Source organism: Zalophus californianus, chromosome 15 (genome assembly GCF_009762305.2).
Source record: "Zalophus californianus isolate mZalCal1 chromosome 15, mZalCal1.pri.v2, whole genome shotgun sequence".
Classification (NCBI taxonomy): domain Eukaryota; kingdom Metazoa; phylum Chordata; class Mammalia; order Carnivora; family Otariidae; genus Zalophus; species Zalophus californianus.
The window spans coordinates 43,273,073-43,295,764 of NC_045609.1; the positions used below are offsets into that span (position 1 = coordinate 43,273,073).

Consider the following 22,692-nt stretch of genomic DNA (forward strand, 5'->3'; position numbering starts at 1 on the left):
CTGCCTCCCACCTTAGTGGTGACTTGAACACACACCCCCACCCCTGCTGCCTACCACATATGTGGACCCCCACTAATGATCACACTAGCTAACTATCCCACCCGCTAGGACAGCTGGCTTGGCCTGGGGGGGCAGGACAGGAAAGAGTTGGGATCCCAGTGAGGTGGGCCTGATAACCCCTCCCCATCTGCTCCTCACCCTACAACAACCCTCCTCTTTGTCTCACCCCCACCCCAAGCCTTCAGAGGCACTATCCCTGGAACCCCACCCCCCCACACCAGTGGATCCACCCCCTTCTGCACATTCCACCTCTAGGGAGGGACCCCTCTAGACTCAGGCTGGGCTGTTCCCTGCCAAACTCCCTCAAAGTCACAGTGGAAGATCATAAAAAGGGAAACCTCCTGGGAAGCCCAGGTCCACCAGAACTTGGAGACCCCGAGAAGCCCCAATTTTCCAGTGCCCTGCTCAGGGCCCCCTCCCCAGTGGTCCTCCGGGCTGCGGAGCTGGGGACCCCTCGGCGCCTGCGCTCCAGACCTGGGCAGAGGGGGGCGTGGTAGGGAGAGGAGTTCGCCGCCACCCCTCCCGGCGCCTCCCGCGGCTGAGAGCCGGTGCCCTCACCTCCGCGCGCACTAATTGGTCTCATCTGGCGGCCAGCGGGAGCGCTCCAGCCGCGCGGATCCGAGCGGTGTCATCCGCTTAGCGCCTTCGCGCCACCCAGCGCCCCCGCCCCGCGCCCCTCCCGCCGCCGCCGCCGCCGCCGCCGCCGCCGCCCCCGCCGTGGGTCGTCTCTGCCCTCCGCGCTGCCCGGGGCATGCTCCGCGCTCCTGCGCCCGGCCGGGCTGCGGCGAGCGACACTCTCCGCCCGCGGAGACATGAGGCGCGGCCCAGGGGCCGCCCTGGCCCTGGGGCTGCTGCGCCTCTGCCTGGGTGAGTGGCCGCGGGCCCCCGAGCGCCGGGTCGGGGCGATGCGCGGGTGCCGGCACTGCCCGGGTGGCCGGCCGAGGGAGAGCTCCGGGCCGCTCACTTCCACCGTGGGACTCGGGCGTGCGGGGGGAGTGCGGGGGGGAACGGACGGGGCGGGTTGGGGTGATCCTTCCAGCTGCCGGGCTTGGCAGGTACCCTGGAGACCCCTGATTTGGGGCCAGGACCCCCGCTGCCCTCGGCTTCTTCAGAAGCAAGGTGGGAGGTTTGGTGGCTGCTCTGAAGGCTGCTGGGGCAGAGAAGGGTGTCCCAGCTCCCAGTGTGACCTTGGCCAGGGCATGGCCCCTCTCTGGGCGCGGGGTTCCCAGTCTGTCCATTGGTGGGTTGAGATTGGCCGCTGCCTGGGTTCTAAGTGCCCCAGATGGTGCAAGCCCCTGACAAGCCCGAGCCAAGCCTGAGCAGGAGGAGGTGGTGGTGGAGAGACCCTCTCCGCAGCTCCCAGCCCAGTCTGTCGGTGTGCTGGGGTTGGGGAGGAGACTGCCAGCCTGGGCAGACTAAGACCAGACATGTGACCATGCAGGTATGAAGCTGTCCCACCCTGTGTCCGTGCTTCTGCCTGTTCTCTTCCTAGCCCAGGCCAATTTCGCCCCGCACTTCTTCGACAACGGGGTGGGCAGCACCAACGGAAACATGGCCCTGTTCAGCCTCCCGGAGGACACCCCTGTAGGTGAGTAGCCCTGGCCCTGGCCCTGGCCCCCTATTGGTTTCCCGGAGGGTGGCCCACATTCCCCTGGACACAAGGACTGAACCCGTGACTCCTCTGACCCTATGGAGACACCCAGTGCCAGGCTGTGGGCCCTCCCGGGGCACCCTGTTTGTGCTCTGAATTCCCCAGGGCAGTTGCAGGAAAGGAGGTCACGGCTGTCATGGAGACTTAAGCCGAGCCAGTCCTGGAGACCCGACTGTGGGCCCAGAGACAGGGCCACCCCCAGACAGCAGGCAGCAGTTGGCAGTGTGATGATAACCCCTAGGCTTGGCCACAGCACTGCCCCTTACTCACTGTTGTGACCTTGAGCAAATATACTTACCTCCTGGAGCTTGGGAGCTTCGAAGGCTTTAAACAGGCCTAAGAACCTCCAGCTTGCTGGGATATGCGTGAGAAAGGGCAAAGGGGAAAGAGGAGATTCTCCCTGCTTCCCTCTCTCTCTCTCTCTCTCTCTCTGGGTTGGGACCCCTGAGCAGAGGATAGCAGTGTAAAAGACGCACCTACTCAGAAGTCCCTGAAGAACCAATCCAGACATGGGGGCACGATGCTGCATCATGGGTCACCCCTCCTGCCTTAATGCTGCCTCCCTTTTGTCCCATCCCCCATACCCAGGGAACCCTAGTCTCGGCTCCTGGGACAGGAATCGATACTAGACAGAGGCCCTGGAGTTAGGCACAGCAGACCTGAAACTCCTCTATAATCTGTATTATGGATTACAATCCGTACAGTGGCTGATACTAACATCTCACCGACAGTTATGTAGAATAATGATAGAGGGTGGGAAGCAGCCCACAGGGGTGAGGCCTGCAGCCAATGCTCACTCCAGGGCGGGACTTTTAGCACTGGATTGAATACCCACCTTATAAACAGCTGAATCCTTGGTCCCGAACAGATGCCACTTTTAGGAAAAGTTGGGTCCCAGATTCTAGTCTCCCCTTCTGTGTCTCCTTCCAGGTTCTCATGTATATACTCTAAATGGGACAGACCCCGAGGGAGACCCTGTCTCCTACCACATCAGCTTTGACCCCAGCACTAGAAGTGTCTTTTCTGTTGACCCCAATTTCGGAAACATCACCTTGGTTGAAGAGCTGGACAGAGAGGTATGGAGAGGTGTGGGAAGTGCTGTCTCCCAGGTGTGCAGACAAACCTCTGTGGGCTGGAAGTTTCCCTAGAGGTCATCCCTGGAGAGGTCCTGTAAGCCACAGAAAACTGACAGCAGATCAGGGCTAGAAAGAGTCTCTTTTTTTTTTTTTTTTTTTTTTAATATAAGCTCTACATCCAACACGGAGCTCGAACTCATGACCCCAGGATAAAGAGTCGCATGTTCTACTGACTGAACCAGCCTGGGAAAGAGTGGTTTAGAGAGTGGGTCTGAGTTTGGTAAACCTCCACTCCTCCATCGCTCTGCACCTTTCTGAACCTACGGGTGCCAGGGCCTGAGCTACATTTCTCTTTTGAGACCCCACACCAGGCTGCTGGGCCTCGCGGACCACATAACTGGACCTCCACCATGGGCTTACCTCCAGCTCTGGTCCGATGGCCGACTCCACCTGCTGCAGGCCAGGGTAGAGAAAGGAAAGGTGGGTCTCAGAGGCTGCTGTAGGGACCCCGAAGTGGAAGTGTCATCGTGTACCCCTCCCCGGCACCCTGGGGGCCTGCTGACCTCAATACCCTCCTCACTGAGGTCCCACCATGGGCTAGGGAGTGCTTGAGATACTGCAGACCTGGACCGTGGAATACAGAGAGAGGTGTGGGAGAGATGAGGAGAAGGAAGAAAAAAAGGAAACCCCAGCTCCCTGGGGCGTCCAGCACACTAGATTAGCATCTGTCCTCATTCTAGCAGTGGAACATTCTCTCTCAGTGCCTCAATACTACTGTGGATTTATGAGAACCTCTGATGGGCTGAGACCCTGTGATGGGCTGAGACAAGGTCTCAAGCACAGCCAGAGGCAGCTTTTGGTCACCCTGCCTTGCACCGGGACTCCTTTGAAATGCCCAGGTCTGCTCTGGTGGGCTCCATGGGGGCAGGGAGAGCCTCCCCCCCACCAGCCTCAGGGTCCCCAGGTACATCAGACTCCCAGGCACTCACTCAATCCTTATGCTTTACAGAGGGAGGATGAGATCGAAGCCATCATCAGCATTTCGGATGGCGTGAATCTGGTAAGTGCGCCCCTGAGCCAGCCCCCTGGCAGTACTCACTCCCTGGGCTTGCCCACAGTTCCTTCTCCCTCCTAGGGGCTCTCTGGCAAATCTAAGCCGAGGCCCATCAAGATCTGCTCCAACATGCCCCCAGGACAGGGCTGCACCAGGGGAGGCAGTGGGGATGCTTTCCCGTCTGCCTCCTCCGACCAGCTCCTGCCCAGTCACCCAGACCTGGTTGCCCCTTTACCTCCTTCCCCACAGACACCACTTCTGCCCGGCCCTCATCACTGCTTGCCAGGGTGAGTGATCTCAAGGGTTCCCCAGCTTCCAGGCTACCTGACCCCAATCCATCTCTGAAGTTCAGCCAGAGCCATCACCATGAAACGTTAGACCTGGCCAGAGCCGGCTATGAAAATACTCACAGCAGGCCCCACTGCCCTCGGGATGTAGTCCAAGCCCTAGTTTGGCACTCAGGGCCTCCGCATTCATCACTATCTGCCTTGCCCACCTTCTCTCCCATATTCACCCTCCCAACCATCTAGCCCCAGATCTGCTATGTCCTCTGAACTCGCCACACATATCACTCCTCTTTGCCTTTGCATGTGCTATTCCTTCTTCCTGGCATACCTTTCCACCTCTTTCCCTCTCTCCTGACAAACTCCTGCAGAGCTTAAATCTCACTCCTCTGTGAAGCCTCCCTGCTGTCCTAACCACTGGCTGGGCTAGATGCCTCTTCTCGGGGCCTCTGGAGACAGCCTCCTAAACCATGTACCCACAAACCTAAGGGGTGCATTTACCTAGGCCATAGTGCCCCCAGAGTCATATAGCACAGGGGCCCTGCCCACAGTGCCTGGCATGCCACTGTTAGCACCCTGCATGAGATCACCACCTTTCTTTTATATGAGGATTTGTTCTGCCATCCCATTCTGCAAAACACACACCATCAGATCGTGTCTTCTGTCTCTGGGACAGACCACAGTGCTTGGCACCAAGTGGTTGCTTCATAGTGTTTGTTGCATGAATGAATAAAAGGAGGAAGGAAGGAGGGAAGGAAGGGATGAAGAAGGAGAGACACCAGGCAGAGACATACACCTGGGGTATTAGAGGCCACTGTGCCTGTATTGCCCAGAAAGTCTCACTGCCCCAGCTCCTGTCCGCTTTGCCCCTTCTCAGGTGGCAGAAAAAGTCACGATCCTGGTGACGGATGCCAATGATGAGGCCCCCAGTTTCATCCAGGAGCCCTACGTGGCCCAGGTTCCCGAGGTAAGCAAGAGGCCCCGAGGTGGAGCCCGTGCCTTCCCGCCCTGACGCCCTCCCCACCCTCTGGGCTGCCCTGTGACCTGCCCCAGGAGGCCGGCCCCAGCGTGAAGAGCACCTGCTCACTGCCCTCCGGGGGGCCCTCCCCTTCATGTCCTCCCCTCACCTCTGCCGCCATCCCCTCACACATCCATTTTTATCCACAGGGGTGTCCATTTACCATTTTCCATTTAAAACCATAATGTATGTTTATGGTGGAAATGTGAAATATATAGAAGAGTAGGAAAAAAACGAGTTTCAAAAATCACCCTCCATCCCTCCAGCTTGAGACAACATTGTCAAATTTTGGTGCTGTTCTTTTGAGTCATTGTGGGATTACTGGATTCATTTTGTTTGTTTTATTTGCATAACTGTGATGATACTAAACATACGCTTTCTGTATGCTGTTTTTCGCTTAATTTACAACATAAGCATTTCCTCAGTAATTGTAAAGTTTAGGTAACTGTCATTTTAATAGCTTCCATTTAGTGCATATTCCATCATTGACTGAACTAGTCCTCTACATTTGGACATTTAAGATGCTTTACATTTTTGCTGTCATAAGAAACGTAAAATTCTGAACATTAACGTAAAATCTCCATATAGCTAATTAGAATGATTTCCTTAAGATCTGGCCCAAGATGTGACATGACAAGGCTGAGGGCATGAGCTACCTTAGTAGCCCTTGCTGGCTCTCTCCCCTAGGATGTGGGCGGGGCTTTGTCTCCCCATCCCTCACCAACACTGGGGAGTCTCGAATTTTTTAATGTTTGCTGATTGAGTAGGAGAAATATACTTCATTTTGGCTCTGAATGGTATGTACGTGATCCCTGGTTATGTGGAATGTGTCTATTAACCATTTCTCCATTTCATATTTAAACCCTTTGTCTACTTGGAGTCTTCATTTTGGAGGATGGAGGATGTCCGTTTGTCCCTTTCTTTCCCCTTTCCTTCTTCCCTGAACCCACTGTGACTTTGGCACATCTCCTCCACGGCTGCCTCTCTCCAGTGGGGTGCTCCCTGGTTAATCATCACCTTTTCACCTCTTTTTAGCCCTTCACTCCCTGGCTCCACCTCTCTATGGCTCCCTTACCCCCAGTCCCCTGAGCATTGTGTCACTGCCCTGGGACTGACCCCACCCCCCACTATGGCTGTGACCTCTCAGGACATACCTGCTGGGAGCAGCATCATTAAGGTGCATGCAGTGGACAAGGACGCAGGCTCTGGAGGGGCTGTCACCTACTTCTTGCAGGTAAGGTCCCTACCAGAGACCTGGGCTAGAGGGGACACCTGGAGGGCCACCACCTCCATCACCAAGGCCCTGAGTCAGCCTCCACTATTCCCGACGATTGTGAAAGACGTCACTTCAGCTCCACCTGCCTGGGCTGGGCCGGTGGGGACATGAGAGGAGCGTGGGTGGAAGCCGTCTTCCCTTGACCGGCCCACCCTGGCTCCCTCTCGGTTCCGTGCCACCTTCTCCCTGGGTCTCCAGGACCCTCAACTCTCTCCCCCGAAACCCCTTCCCCAGGAGAGGGCTGGGCGCATTGCACCCACACAGGGTAGAAAAACTTCCCTGGGCCTAGAATTGTGGAGAGGAAAAAGGGCAGAGGGGGATCTGTCAGGAGGAACAGAGCAGTGACACACGCGCCCCAGCCCCGTCAAAGGCAGAGACCCCCCTTCCCGCACCTCGTCCTCCTCTCTGGGCTCCTCAGGAACCCGCCGTGCCTCTCACAGCTGCGCCCCCGTGGCTGCTCCTCAGCCCTCCGAGCTTAGTCCCAGGCTCTCACAACTGTCAAGGCAGTACCGCCCGGTGGCTGACAACAGGGGTTCTGGAGAAATCCCCGGGCTCCACCTGTACTGGAAAGATTCCACCACCTCCTCGTGGGGCCTTCAGCCCCTCATCTAGCTCTCCCAGCTCTCCTTCCTCACGTGCCGAACGGGAAAGGCACAAGTCCATCCTCATGGGTTCTTCTGGGGATTAAAAACACGTAAAGCTCCACAACAGCTCGTGACACACAGTAACCCCTTTTCCAGCTTGAGGGTCACCCCCTGTCCCCACCCACCCTCCACCACCCCCCAAGCTGCCTGTGACTGGCCCGTAGTCCCTTACTTGCTGGGGTGGGAAGATCCTGAAGGCTGTCTCCACCACTGTGGCTTCTGAGCCCCCACTGCCTCTCTGCTGCTAAGTCTACCTGCTAGAAAGTCCAGACCAGAGCTGAGCTGGAAGCTGGGCAGCAAGAAGGCCGGGGCCCTGCCGGGAGCACGCTGAGGGACGGGAGGGGGACCCGAGGGCCAGGGTTCCTGCGACAAAGGACGGTGAAGACCCCCTGTCAGTAAGCAAAGCGGCCTTTCCTGGGCTGGCCTGGGTCCCCCTCTGAGGACCAGCCTGCCCCTCACTCTTACAGAATGTGCAAGCCACCAGATTTGCCCTGGACCGCCACAGTGGCGTGCTGCGCCTCCGGGCAGGGGCCACGCTGGACTACGAGAAGGCCCGGGCCCATTTTGTCACCGTGGTTGCCAAGGTAACAGAGAGGGAGGAAGGCGGAGCATCTGATCTTTCTTCAGCCTTTGTCAAGGGAAGCTGCCCTGCGGCTGGAACAGAGTTCGGTTTTGTAAGGGAGTGGGGGCGCTTTGGAGGGCTGAAGGTGTGATGGCAGTGGGGGTGGGGGTGCGGCTGATCAGAACCTCTGTTGATGTGGACCCTGCCAGGACATGGACATAGTCTCCAGGGACGCTGGAGTGCGTGGGCTGGAGAGGGCATATTCCCTCCTGGAAGAGGGTGTACGCCCCATGAGGACTGACAGGCCAGCTTCCCCTTCGGAGGACCAGGCGGCCATGGCCTAGAGACCCATGCTCCCTCACATCCCCCACAGCCTGGCCTCTGGGCACCTCCCTGTCTCTGCCTGGGCTTGCTCACCTCACCTGTTCCTCTCTGTGATCCTTGGCTTCCTTATCTGCCCACCCGTGAGGCTGAGCTGAGTTCCTCAGACCTCTAAAGTGCGTCGTATGGGATCTGCAAGTCAGCAGGTGCTCAGCCAAGGTGGCCGCTCTGTCCCCTGAGGGCGGGAAACCCCAGCTGTCCCTCTGGGCCCAACATTCTCTTTTCCAGGAAAAGAAAGGCCCTCGCTGGTCACATATTGGCCACAGGCCAGCCCCCTGCAGCCCGTAGCCCCTGCCCGATAAGCCACGGGGGCCGGGCTCACTGGGCACACACCTGCATCACGCAGGCTCAGGCGTGGGCCCAGGTCATGCTCTTAGTAGGTTCCCAGGAGGTGTTTGAGGCTTGGCTCCTCGTAGGTGGGAGAATGTTCTGACCCCCTCCTCCTCTGCCATGGTTTCCCTGGAGTGAGAATTCACTCTTTTTTTTCCAAAGGAACACTTTTGAGTGAGCTGACTAAAACCTCCATGCATCCTCTCATTAAAATAACCCCTATGAGGCGGAAATGATCTCCAGGTGACACAGGGCCAAACAGAAATCAGAGAGGGAAGCTGGTCTCAAGGCCAGGACGTGGCAGAAGCCAAATCGCACCGGGGGCCACCCAGAGCCCGACCCCCCTTCACTCTCTGATTCTTCCCCAGGATGGCGGAGGGAGGCTGCGAGGGGCTGACGTGGTATTCTCCACCACCACCACGGTCACAGTCAACGTGGAGGACGTACAGGACATGGCCCCTATCTTCTTGGGCATACCCTACTATGGCTATGTATATGAGGACACCCTTCCGGTGGGTGGCTGGCCCCTCAGCCCAGCGTCCCCTCCAGACACCACGGCCCCGGGATCCCCTGTGGCTTGGCCCTGGGTCACCCTCATCACATGGCTGGCTCAGGCTCAGTGCATGAGCTTGTCCTTTTGCCAGTGGGAGTGTAAGGGAGAAGAAGCAGGTCCTGGGGTGTGGAGCACCTGCTGGGCGCCAAGACTGTGACAGGCATTTCTTCACTCATTCAGACTTACTCTCATCCAGCTGCCAGTGTTCTGTCCCTCAAAAGGGCTGAGAAGAGAGGCTGGAAGGTGGTCCATTGCTTTTGGGTGGGGTGGGGCTTTTTCTACACCTTGTGTGGACGAAGAGGGTGAGGTTCCTTTGCGCCTCCCCAGCTCCAAGCTCATAGCCTGGGGTTGCTCAGACCAGTTCCAAGGATGGCCTCAGCTTCCTCCCCCTCAGTGCAGTCTTTGCCTCTGGTGTTGTGGTGACTATGCTTGTCTTCAGGCCTCTCAGGGAAGGTCCTATCCCTAGGACTGGCATCTAAGGCCCGGCCTCCCCTCCACCCCTGAGTCCTCACCAGCCTCCAAGCACCCAGCCCATGTCCCCACTGTGTCCTTAGCCTTTGCCTGAGACCGTCCCGCGGGCCTGACGCTCCTTGCCCTTGTCAGGCCAGCCCAGGCACTGTTTTCCTTGACATCTTTGGTTGAGATGGGAGCGCTCTTCTCCGTTCCCACGCTATGCACACCCCTCCTTGGGGTGCACCCACGTATTTACATGCCCCCTCACCTCAGGCAGACCTTGAGCTCCCCGGAGGCCGAGACCAGGCTGGAAGCAGACTTCACACAGCCACGGCTCAAGGACTCTGTGGAACTGAATTGCATTATCAATTTTCCTTTCCCTGAGTCTGATGATTCTAGACTTGATGAGATAATGAAAGCACTTACTGAGGACCGCTTACATGCTGGGCCCAAGCTACGATACTGCTTCTCCAGAAGCTGATGGCTGAGAGGTAGAGATGAGCACAGAGTGAGGGAGAAATGGCGGGCTCCTCTGGTGGGGGCCGAAGGCAGGGCTTGGGGGAGGCCAGCTGTCCTGCCAGGAGCTAAGAGTGGAAAGCGTTGCTGAAGGAGAGCAGGCAGCACTTGGACAGACAGGAAGCAGCCACGAGTGTGGATAAGCCGAGGAGAAGTGCCCGAGTAGGGGGCTTAGGAGGGCGCGGCAGGCTGACGTGGAGCAGGCTTGTTAGTTGTGCCATCCCTGCCCAAACCCTTCGAACAGCACCCCAGCCGGAGGCCCCAGGAAAACATCCTCGTTCCTGGACTTCACACTGGACCCCTCTGTGCCCAGCCCCTCTCTCACCTGTCTCTGACTCCCTCCCTGTACCTCTGAAGGCAAAAGGTGGATGAGGCAGTGAGGGTGAGGTTTGTTGGGGGCCAGACAGTGGAGGCCAGAGCTGAGTGTGGTGTGTGGGAAAGGAGGGGTGTGAGGGGGAGGCCCACTTGGGGGGGCCTGAGTGTCCCTGGGCGGCCATGTGTGAACCGATGTGGTGGGGAGAAGCCGGGCTCAGGCTGTCCCTCCAGCCCTGGGAGCCAGTGGGTGCTCCGGTCTCCCTGTAGAGCAGGTGTGGGGCCACACAGAGGCCTGGCCCTTTTCTTGGGTGGCAGTGGCACCTCCCCTCTGATGGGGGCAAGTATCTGGGGAAGGGAGAGCCCCAGCATCACCCACTGGCCTCAGGCAGCTGCTTCTGTCCCCCCGAAGGGCTCGGAGGTACTGATGGTGGTTGCCATGGATGGAGATCGAGGCAAACCCAACCAGATTCTCTACAGCCTCTTGAATGGTGAGTCTGGGGCAACTTTGGGGACAGGCCCATCGCTGGGCTAAAGCTCCTCCTTGCTGGGTGACCAGAGTGACCTGCCCAGACCTCTCTGGGTCCCCGTTTCCTCATTTGTAAAGCCAGAAGTACAAGATGTATTGTGGGGGGGGTGCTGGGCCCCTCCAGGAGGTGACAAGTCTTCTTGGGCATGTGCTCTGGCTCCTGCTTGTCACTATGTCTAGCAACAGGGAGACAAGCATGGAGTGGGGGCACCGAGAGCAATGTGGGTGGCACCAACTCATGTCCCTTCACCCTGGGCACACACCAGTTAACAAGAGGGGGTGGCAATGTGTCTTACACTTTTTAAAGTTACTGGTTTTTTTTTCTCATTACTTTTTTGGGGGGAGGGTAGGGGCAGAGGTTGAGGGAGAGAGAGAATCCTAAGCAGGCTCCACACCGAGCACAGAGCCCGGCATGGGGCTCGATCCCGTGACCCTGAGATCATGACCTGAGCAAAAACCAGGAGTCGGATGCTTAACTGACTGAGCCATGTAGGCACCCCTCTCATTCTTTCACATTTCTGGCCTAGAGCATATGGCTGAATTAAAAGAATTAAATGCAACGATGATACGACATTTCCTACTATTAGCCCTATATACGGATGAGAAAACTGAGCCTCAGAGAAGCTAAAGGGCCATCCCACATTCCCATTGGATTTGAACCTAAGTCTTCTGGCTCCAAGACTGTGTTCTTTGCACAACTGAGCAGCAACTGAGCAAGTCACGGTGGCCCCGGGTGGGTTCTGTGGCCCCCAGGAGCCAGTCCCCACAGGGTGGTTTCCTGATCACAGTCGTGCTCATGTCTGTGTGCTCTCATTCAGACCCCATCGCCTCTCTGGCCCTATCCCTAGGATATGCCTTGTGCACACTGTCCCTCCAGCAGCTCACGCATGCATGAATGTGGCACCATCACAAGCAGGCTCCTTTCCCGAGGCACACAGACCCCCCCCTTGACGGCTCCCCATCCCCACCCCTCCACCTCTGCAGCCTTCCCACAATTACCCAGCACCCACCATCCCCATCTCTTCTCTCCTCTCCCTCTTCTGTTCCTCCTCCTGCAGCCTCTGCCTCTTTCTTCCCTCCCTCCCTTTCTCGCCTCTCTCTCCCCCTCCTTATCTCCCTGCCTGTGTGGCTGTTTGTCCCTCTTTCTTGGCCATCGCACACACAGGGCACATAAGAGAAGCCAGTTCTATGAAACCTGAAAGCCAGAGTCAGAAGTGAGTTTAAATCCCGGCTCTACACACGCTGTGTAATCGTAGACAAATAACTTAGCCCCTCTGAAACTCAGTTTCCTCATTGGCAAGATCCAGATGTTAGAATTACATTCTATAGAGCCTTCAGTGAGGGAATGCCTGAGGAGCATGAGGCCGCCTGCCTGGCCTGGCTCCCCTGCGCCTCCCATGGCTGTGTGTGCAACTGCAGGGCACATCTTTCCCCCTTGCCAGGGAGTGATGGAGACTTCGAAATTAATGAGACGTCTGGAGTCATCTCTGTCATGCAGAGCCCTGCCCAGCTCAGGAGAGAGGTGTATGAGCTGCATGTACAGGTACCTCTAGCTTGGCTTTCCTTCCTACCCTCCGGCTCTGGGAGATTCCAAAGGTGATGAGACCCAGCCCACTCCTACCACCCACCTTCCACCCAGGGAGGGAGCTAGATGTTGCTCCAAAGAGCACCTGTCTCACATAGCCTGTGTGAATCCTGCAGCAGACGCACACAAAGCCCCTGGAAAGGGGAGATGTGAATTCACAAGGAGGTAGGACTGAAGAAGCAAGGTCTTGAACATGGGTAGGACCCAGCAGGTGGAGATTGGTGGTGGGGGTGAGGGCGGACTGGAGGCAGCGTGGGCTAGGAAAGCCCCATGAGCCAAGGCTGGAGAGGAGAGCACATTGATGTACTAGGGTAACAGCAAGGAGTCATGGGGCTAGAGCAAAGTGTCCACAGGCAGCATGTAGACAGAGAAATGGTTGGATCTAGGCTGGGGCCAGAGGAGTGAAAGCCCTGAATATGAGATATAGTATTTTTCCTGGATCAGGGACAGTTTTATGGGCATGTGGTCTATGTAATTACACAGGCATCACCATTAGAAAGGTCCCATGCTGGGCATAATGCTCTGCTCTTGCTGTCTTGAAATTCTTGATAATTTTTTAACAAGATTTTAAAACAATTTCTAACAAAAATTTTTGTTAAAAAATATTTTCATTTTTCACTGGGTCTGCAAATTATGTAGCTGGTCCTGCCCAAGAGCAGTAAAGAGCCACTGAAGGGTTTTGAGCATGATTAGAGTCTTGTTAAAAAAACTCATTCTGTGTGCTTTAGACTGGCGGGGAAGGGGGCAGGGAGGGTTCTCAGATTTAAAGAGTTTGGCAAACAAAGATTTCCGGGACCTGGTCCTGGCGACAGGAAGTTAGTGTGTCTGGGAGAAACCCAGGACTCTGCACATTCTGAGCTCCCAAGTGATTCTGTGCACCAGTCCCAGCCTAGGGTTTGAGAACGCATGTCCCAACTTGAGTTTGGAGGGAACTGGACGAGAAGCAGGGAGGCAGAGCTATTAGTCAAGGTGATAAATCAAGAGGGCCCTTGGGGAGGAGGGGAGGTGGAACAGTAGAAACAGAGAAATTGCAAAATATGAAGGAGGCTGACTCCACAGAATGTGGCTGTGCGGGGTGAGGGAGGGGACAGGGCTGGGGCGTCTGGGGCGGTACCATGACATCAGGAGCACAGGAGAGGAGGCAGTCTGGGTAGGACGGGCCCCGAGAGTTTGGGTATACAGGTTTGGAGCCTGGGGAGACAGTGTCAGCATACGGCGGCTGTGGAAGCGTGGGTTTGGGTAATGGGATCACCCCGAGGATGGCTGTGGGGACACAGGAGCACTGGCTGAGGACACAGCTGTGGGCTCATTGAGGCTGAGTGAGGAGGGGGGTGGGAGCAGGTGAAGCAGACCCGGGAGAGATCAAGGAGGTAGAGAGGAGCCCGCACAGAGCAAAGTCACATTAGCAGAGGACACACAGGAGGGCGAAGGAGGTGACAGTGCTGCATGCAGCATGGAAATTAGTGTGAAGTATCTCAGTTGGGGATGGGCTGAGAACTGAGTAGGAATTAGGAAAAATAGGGGTGTAGGCTTCTGAGAAGGGCTTCAGGACAGCAGCTAGGCTGTGACGGAGTGGTGTCCGGGAGCGGGAGTTTTAGAATAGGTAAGGCCAGAGCATGCTTATGGAACAAAGGGAGGGAGGTCCTTGATGGTATCTGTCACAGGGAGTGGTTCACATGGAGCCTGTGGATTCTCGGCCCCGGCTTTGTAGCCCCCCTTCCCTGCAGCCTTCCCATGGCTAAATGGACACTGGACAGAATGTGGCAGAGCTGGGATTTGAACCCATATCTGTCTGGCTGCAAAGAGGGGCCAGTGTGGGGAGATGGAAAGAGTGCTGATTAAGGAATCAGACACACCTGAATTCTTCCTGTTCCAGCTCTGCTACTCACTAGCTGTGTGACCCCAGGTGACTACTTCACCCCTCTGTGCCTCATCTGTGAAATGGGATCAGTACTAGCACTGTATTGTTGCCTGTGGCTGTTGTAACATTCCCACAAACTTAGTGACTTAAAACAGTACACATTTACATCTCACAGTGGCCGTGGGTCAGGATTCCAGCCTCAGCTTAGCTGGGTCCTCAGGTTCAAGGTCTCTCATGTAGCTGCCATCAAATTGTCAACTGGGCCTGGGTTCTCATCTGAAGACTCAATGGGGGAAAGATCAGCTTCCAGGCTCACATGATTATGGGCAGGATTTAGTTCCTAGTGTGCTGTTGGCTAGAGGTTCACCATTAGCTCCTTGAGACATGAAGCCTCTCCAACATAGCTACTCATTTCATCAGAGCCAGCAAGGGGAAGAGTCTGCTAGAAAACAGAAGTTACAATCTATGTGGTCTAATCACTAAGTATGTCTCATCACCTTTGCCATGTGCTATCAGAAGTAAGTTGCTAGGGCAGGCCCCACTGAAAGAGAGGAAATTATACAAGAGGATGAATACCTCGAGGCGGTGATCCGTGGGGCCATCTTGGAGTCTCCTGCCACACAGCAATAGCCACCTGTCCCCACCCCAGGTGACTGAGGTCAGCTCTTCAGGGATCCCAGCTGCCCAGGCCATGGTCCCAGTCACCATCAGGATCGTGGACCTCAACAACCATCCGCCTACATTCTATGGAGAGAGTGGACCCCAGAACAGATTTGAGCTGTCCATGTATGAGCACCCACCTCAGGGAGAGATCCTGCAGGGCCTTAAGATCACCGTCAACGACTCAGACCAGGTGTGTGGTCCTGCCCTCCACCTGTCTTCCAAGGGTCCCGAGCTGAGAGCTCATCAGCCTTCACTGCTTATGTGCCAGGGGCCTGGCGGGTCACAAAATGAATGAAACAAGAGAGTGTAACCGAGAGAGAGAGGTGGGGGAGAGTAGCTAACCAAAGACTCTCTGCTTAGCCTAATGACATTCACAATCAATTAAAAAGTAAAGCCAGCCAAACAAAAGCCCCTCTGAATTTGATCCTCCAGAGAGGTGTTGTGACCACTTCCCATCACCTCCTCTGCCCAGCAGAGGGCTAGGCTGTAAGTGTTTGTTACCTGGCTTAGTCTCCATAGCCTGCTAAATCTTTCTGATCCTCGATGGCCTGGCCGACAGAAAGAAAGAATAATACTCACCTGCCAGGGTTAAGGGCATAGGAACCCTCCTCGCTTAGCATGACTATCTAATGAGTTTCTGTTCTCATTCATCTTCCCCGTTGCCTTCCTCCAAACTCCGTCACCCAGGGAGCCAATGCCAAATTCAACCTGCGGCTGGTGGGACCTGGGGGCATCTTCCGAGTGGTCCCACTGACAGTCCTGAATGAAGCCCAAGTCACCATCATTGTGGAGAACTCAGCTGCCATTGACTTTGAAAAGTTCAAAGTGCTAACCTTTAAGGTAGGTGATGCTTTGCACCACCCTGAATTGGGGGGGGAGGTCCTAGGAGCTCATAGCAGCTCCTGGATTCATTCCTGAGGGGTCCCTGTCACCTCCTGCCCCTCCTTTATTCCTCTCAGTTTCTCTGCCCCTCCGGCTGACTGGGGAGCATGAGTGGGAGGTGGGAAGAGGGGAGGGTACAAGAGCCTGCTCTCACTGCTCACACAGCCTCACTGAGCCCCGGTCCTAAATCATGACTGTCCCAGGAAAGCAAAGGCATCCAAGGTGCCATGTTAATAGATTGAGACAGAAATACTATTTGATTATCAAGATAGACACATTTCTCACATCCATTTGACATCTGTCATCGATTCTGGTAAAAACTTTAGCAGAAGATGAAAAAAATACTCCTTTGTATCTGTGATTGTTTAAAATTATGAACATATGTAAATAATGACTATCACATATAAACATAAATACTATATATTAATAGAAAGGAAAAACATACCTCATTGATATTATTTAAATGGTTATAATTATTTATAATTATATATACATACCACTACAACGAACATCATGCTTAAAAGCGCAATTCTAAAAGCTTCCTATGAAGTCAGGAACAAATTGTGGATGCCTGCTATCACATTCTTTAGCACTATTCCTGGAGTAACGTTATTCCTCAGATAAAGAAAGGAAATAAGAGGTATGAACATTAGAAAGGAAGAGACAAAATTATCATTATTTGTAGGTGGTGTTATTGTTTGCTTAGACAAATCTAAGAAATGCTGGAAAAATAAACACAGCAAAGTTGCTAACATGATTGATTACAAACTTAATACACAAAATTTGAGAGTGTTCCTACATATGAAAAATAGCAAAGAGAATAATGGAATAAAAGATCCTCTTTTATAATAACTAAAAGATAAAGTTCCTAGGAATGAGGATAATAAGAAATATGCAGCGTCTAAATAACAAAAAGCACAAGAATTTAACAAAGAGATATAAAGAAAGCAAGAAATATAAAGGCGCCCCTTGTTTAAAAAATGCAAATTCTTATCAAGTGAATTAAGAATCCAATATCATTTCAACTAAGTCTTACCTGGAATTTCCTTTGGTGAGGTGGAGAGAGTTTAACGTAATTACACTGGTTTTTGTAGTTGGAGAAATAAACCTATAAGAATAGTCAGGAAAAGAGAAAGAAAGAATATGAGACAGGAACTTCCCTAACAAATATTAAATTATACTATATAACAAAATAATTTTTGAAATTGAAACTGAAAAGGAATATGCAAATCAATGGGATAAAAGAAATTGGCCCAAATACAACTGTAAGAACCGCAAGAAAGCAGGCCTTTCAAGACAGTGGGCCTTAGAGATGCCCCCTGCAGGTGGTGCCAGGCATCGCAGGCTGGAGACTGAGAGTAAAGGCAGAGCAAGGCAGGCTGGTGCTGGACCCTGCTAAGACAGAAGTGGGAAGGCTTTCTGCTTGGTGACCCCCGCCCAGACAAGCCCTTATTTTCTTTCCTTCCCCAGCTACTGGCCATTGAAGTGAACACTCCAGAGAAGTTCAGCTCCACAGCAGATGTTGTGATCCAGCTCCTGGACACCAACGACAATGTCCCCAAGTTTACCTCCCACTACTACATTGCCAGGATCCCTGAGAATGCGCCAGGGGGCTCCAACGTGGTGGCTGTCACAGTGTGTTGGGAATTAGCACGGGGACTGGGGCTGGGGTTAGGAGCCCCCACTGAAGGGGGCCTGATGAAATCAGACAAACCAGGGTTCCTGTTTGAATCGCAAAGCCCAAACTCATTAACTGTGTCCTTAGACAAGCTACCTGAACTCTCTGAGGCTCAGTTTCTTCTTCTGTACAATGGGGTAACAATACTTCTCAGGACTCTAAGGAGGACATAGGCATAAACCCTGAAGTCAGGGCACAGGACCCATCTTTTCCTTCGTCATTTACAAAGGAAGGATACATGCCTTCCAGATCTAAACCTTTTGGTTCCTCCCAACAGTTGAGACCTCCCGGATAGAAAGCTAGGGCTCTAGAGCAGTCCTTTAGATAAGTTTCTCCCCAGTTGGGTAACCCCAAATCCCCTTGTATTGCCATGGAAAGCAGCCCTCAGACACATGAGCTGCCAACATGCCCCGACAAAGGGCAGGGACCTCTAGGACCTTTCTCTCTTCCAGGCCGTAGATCCAGACACAGGTCCATGGGGCGAAGTCAAATACTCCATCTATGGGTCCGGGGCAGACCCGTAAGTAAATCCAGAATCCTGAACAGGGCCTCGGACAAGGGATTTGGGAGGCAGGGGGCAGAGGGGATCTGGGCGGAAGGCAGGAGGGACCTGGAAAGGATAGGACCTTGATTGGAAAAATAAGCACAAGCCCAAGGAGGGAAAGGGAAGCAGAGAGCCCGAGGTAAAGGTTCTGGGATCTGAGAGAAGAAGGGTCCTGGTCATGGCCTTGAGCTAGGGAGGGGCAGGCCCTGGGTGGAGAGGGTGAGTCTGAGCCCAGCTAAGTTCAAGGTTAATATGTGGATGAGTAGATGGATGGGCCTGCCTCCCACAGTCAGACTGCAGGGTCAGGGAGATGATCAGGTGGGCCACTTTGGAGAAGCTGCATAATGCTTTGGAGGTAGGTCACTCCTGCAGGTGTGTGTGTGTGTGTGTGTGTGTGTGTGTGTGTGTGTGCGCCCGCACGCGCGCATGCATGCACACGCACTCATGCCTCTATGCACACTCCTGTGCTTGTGCACACCCAAGCCTGAGCTCCCTATGCCTGGCAGCTTCCTGATCCACCCATCCACCGGGATCATCTACACCCAGCCCTGGGCCAGCCTGGACGCTGAGGCCACGGCCAGGTACAACTTCTACGTGAAGGCAGAGGACATGGAGGGCAAATACAGCCTGGCTGAGGTGTTCGTCACTCTCCTGGATGTCAATGACCACTACCCTCAGTTTGGAAAGAGTATCCAGGAGAAGACAATGGTGCTGGGGACCCCAGTGAAAATTGAGGTGAGCTTTGAAAACAATGAAGCTTCCCTGAAAGCCTTGTTCTGGCTGCTGCAAGAGGCACTGTGGCATAAGAATTTATTTCAAAATAAAATTTATTGGCTTCCCACAATGAGCAGGGGTTTTTAAGGTACATTATATAGCCCCATGCTCACCTCAACCCAGAAATAACCTCTAAGAGAGAAGATATTATTGCCACTTTACAAAAGAAACGAGGCTCGGGGAGTTTAAGTGGCTTGCCTTTGTTCACACAGCTGGTTGGCCGGCTTTCAAAGCAGTGCTATGCAACACTGTCTTCCCGACGTGGAAGAAGAATGAACTCTGAAACCCACCACACTTGACTTTGAATCCCAACTCCCCTCCTTCTCTGTATCCATCCTTAAACAAGTTACTTAGCTTTTGTTTTTTTAATACCTACTGCCCAGACTTGTTCTGAGGATGGAATGGTGTAACACACGTAGGGGGCCTGGCACAGACCCTGGCTCATTCAATTCTTCTCCCAACTCCAGTTCACTCCAAGTAGGGCTTAGGACCATTTTCCCATCAACCCAGCAAGCCACATACGACTTATTGGTTTAGCCAGGGTATACAAGTGTCTTCCGTGAAGCCCAGCTCTGTCTGACCCTCCCCACACTCAGGCCACGGACCAGGACGCAGAGGAGCCCAACAACCTGGTGGACTATTCCATCACCCACGCAGAGCCAGCCAACGTGTTCGACATCGATGCGCACACGGGGGAGATCCGGCTTAAGAACTCCATCCGCTCCCTCGATGCCCTGCACAACATTACGCCTGGCGGGGACTTCACGTGGTCCCTAGAAGTGCAGGCCAAGGACCGTGGCTCCCCATCCTTCAGCACCACGGCCTTACTCAAGATTGACATCACAGACACTGAGGTGGGTACCAAGTCTGTGTTGGGAAGAGGGTCGGAGGATCAGCTCAGGCCTTGCTGCAGTGTGATCAGAGGAAGAAAGACCATCTCCAGTCTTCCTCCAAAAGACACTCAGTGCTAGCAAAGCCTGCCTGTGCCATCAGACACACAGGCTTTAGAATCAAGCAGAAATCCTTGTTTCAACACCTTTTAACACTTCCTTTCCTGTAAATTGGGATAGTGAAGGTTCCTTCACATGCGTGTTAAAAGGCAGAAGTAAAATCATGATGTGTAGTTCTCAGCTCAGTATCTGGCAGAAAATCATGACTTAAGGGAGCTCCTGATACATTTGGGCAGGCGAGGCCTTCCCTAACCAAAGGTAAGCAATACCCTAATCTCCCAAGAAAAGAGTCCAGCTAATGCAGGAGTTCTTAATCTGAAAAAGGTTGTTTGCATTATCCTCTCTCGGTGTGTATTTTTCTGGAGAGCTGCATGCATCACGTTTTCTCTGTGTGCATTTTTTCTGGACTGAAGCCCATAGTGCTAGTCGGATTCTCCAGGGATGCCTGACCCCAGAAAGATGGTTTTTAAACCATCAGGCTTCAGGGAGCAACTCCAAGGACTGGACAGAAGCCGCAGAATGCAAGGGGGTGGCTCTCTCTTCCAGATGCTGTCCCGAAGCCCCATGGCCACCTTCCTGATGCAGACTAAAGACAACCCCATGAAGGCTGTGGGTGTCCTGGCTGGCATCATGGCCATCATTGTGGCCATAACCGTCTTCATCTCCACCGCCACCTTCTGGCGTAATAAGAAGTCCAACAAGGTCCTGCCTGTGCGGCGAGTGCTCCGCAAGCGGCCCAGCCCTGCTCCCCGTGCCGTCCGCATCGAATGGCTCAAGTTCAGAAGGACCAAGGCTGCCGCCAAGTTTGTGCTCAGAGAGGATCCTTCCAATGAGAACTGCAACAACAACAGCCTAGGAAGCACACTGCCCCCCAAAGCCCCAGCTCCCCCTCCACCACCCACAGTGGCACCCAAGATGGGCACAGCCCCCTGGACTGTGCCTACAGTCTCTGGCTCACTCACCCCTCAGCAACCCCAACAGTCACCAAAACCCAAGGTGGGAAGCCCCATCCAATCAGCTCTGGTCTCTGAGCTCAGGCAGAAGTTTGAGAAGAAGGGTGTAGGTAATAAGGCTTACTTTTAGCATGTGTCCTGTGGACCCTCATTTCCCCAGCCCAATTGTCCTACTACTTGGACCATGCTCCCCACCACCTGCTCCTTAGGGTCACCTCTGTTTTGTACCATGATGTAAGCCCCATATCCACGGTTCTGGACATGCCTTAGATGAGGGATTTCTCTATTTATGGGCTGCAACTTGCAAATACTTCCTCATCACCCAGATTATTGGCACAGTTATGATGCTCCCCATTCCCCAGAGGCTGGGAATCAACAAAGAGCCAGCTCTGGGTGTCTTCTACTCACCAACCTCAGACCTCGCCGAGTCCCTCAGGTCCTCCTGCAGCCTCAGCATCCTCAGTGGAGGATCAGGGCCCTGGCTGCATGTGGCAAGGCCAACCAGAACCTGGATCCTGAAGGCTCCCATTAAGAGCAGGAACAGGAAAAGGAGGTTCAGCCCTGGCTAAGGTTGTGGTCAGTGACCCTTGCAGGCTGTAGAAGAGCAAATGCATCAGGGCCGGGCAGTGATGCCCTGAAAACTCACGCCAACTGTGGGGCTGTTCCTCAAAGCCATTGGAAAGATGGAGGATGGTGTCTGGGCAGAGACCATGGGCCCCTGCTATATCCGCACGGGACCAGGGGCACAGAGGTATGAAATGGCCCCAGCCAGGGCTGTCCCAGGCGGGCCCAGAAATGTCCAAGCTGGAGCCATGCAGGAGTCCTAGAGACATCCCGAAGAGCCACAAGCCCCACCCTAAGGTGCTGCCCCGTCAGGAGTCCTTGAGGAGACAGTGCAGGGCTGAATTTTGGAGAGATCTGTTTTTATCCTGCTTACGTGGTATAACCTTGGGAAAGCCGTTTAAATTCCCTGATCACTCACTTCCTCATCTGTGAAAATGAAGTCGGTTCTCACTGCCTCACTCACAGGTCCAAGGTGAAGATTGAAATAAGTATGTGGCAACAAGGGCTTTAACCAAGGGCAAAGCAGCACAAATGCAGAGTATTTTTCTGCAGGCCAATCCTCTGGGGTGAAACTCTTCCAGAAAGTATTAGGAGCCTTTCAGGCTATTCTGCCAAGCACCCCCAGGAGGGCCTGTGCTGGGTTTGAGTGCCACCCCGATCTGTGGCAGCCAGAGCTGGATGATGTCATTGCCCTTGACTGAGGCTCCTCCCATCCTGTTCTCACCTACCACATGCTCCACGCAGCCCTGGCCAGCCACCATCAGAGAGGACCAGAGCTGGGCAGCACATCCAGCCGAAGTCTCTGTTTTGCCAAGATGACAAACGGGTTTCCAAAGGAGGAGTAACTCCTAGAGGCGACACAGCAGGTTGGTAGCAGAGACCTGGTCTGAGGGCTCCTGACTTCTCGACGCTTGCCCCTGGCCAAGCACACCTCATCAGCTTGTGACAACCTGCCCCAGGAGACAACACACACAGGCCTCTATGTTTAGTGCAAAGAAGTTCTGCCCGACTTTCAGGAAAAATGCTTTATGAGGAATCTAGACGTGTACAGGGAGAGGGTTCTTCGCATCTTGCTCCCCTAGTAATCGCTCTAGAGTATCATCAGTGATTTTATTTAAACCAATTAGATGCACATGTGGTTTTCTTGATTTCTGAGCCTGTGTTTTGAGGTGTTACTCAGATGTGCCGGTGTGTAAGCTCATTGCTGGGGTTTCTGCAATCCCCACCCCAGAGTGTATTAAGAGATGAAATCTAACAAGCTGGGAGCCCAGCCTGATCAAAGAGGCATTTTGCAGCATATATTTCAGGAGAGGACTGTGCTGGACCATGTTTGCCCTGCACGGGGAATATGGCATCCTTCCAATTTGCCTGTGATCAACCTCTTTTGTAAACGGTCAATAAAATCTGTTAAGCAAGGGCCGAGCTGACCTCCTGCCCCTGCTTCCATGTGCGTTAGCTGACTCATAGGGACCAGTCTCCCTGACAGCCATGTTCAGCCTGTCTCCTGGCTCCTTCGGTGGGTGGATTCATCCCCTAACT

At 54.0% G+C, this 22,692-nt stretch overlaps 1 protein-coding gene across 2 annotated transcripts; it reads left to right on the top strand.

Annotated features, from left to right (window-relative positions):
- Positions 1-854: 854 nt before the first annotated feature.
- On the top strand, positions 855-22,308 carry CDHR1 (cadherin related family member 1). 2 transcript variants are annotated; one of them, XM_027596307.1, is made up of 17 exons: positions 855-927; positions 1,502-1,648; positions 2,642-2,787; positions 3,797-3,847; positions 5,003-5,092; positions 6,291-6,377; positions 7,531-7,647; positions 8,705-8,848; positions 10,583-10,661; positions 12,142-12,242; positions 14,795-14,998; positions 15,496-15,648; positions 17,161-17,325; positions 17,821-17,888; positions 18,419-18,647; positions 19,283-19,540; positions 20,183-22,308. In XM_027596307.1, exons 1-17 carry the CDS (start codon positions 873-875, stop codon positions 20,717-20,719), a joined length of 2,631 nt encoding a protein of 876 aa, XP_027452108.1. In that variant the 5' UTR covers positions 855-872; the 3' UTR covers positions 20,720-22,308. The 2 variants fall into 2 exon arrangements, with proteins under 2 accessions (XP_027452108.1, XP_027452110.1); XM_027596309.1 differs by having other exon boundaries at positions 873-927; positions 1,553-1,648.
- Positions 22,309-22,692: the final 384 nt, after the last annotated feature.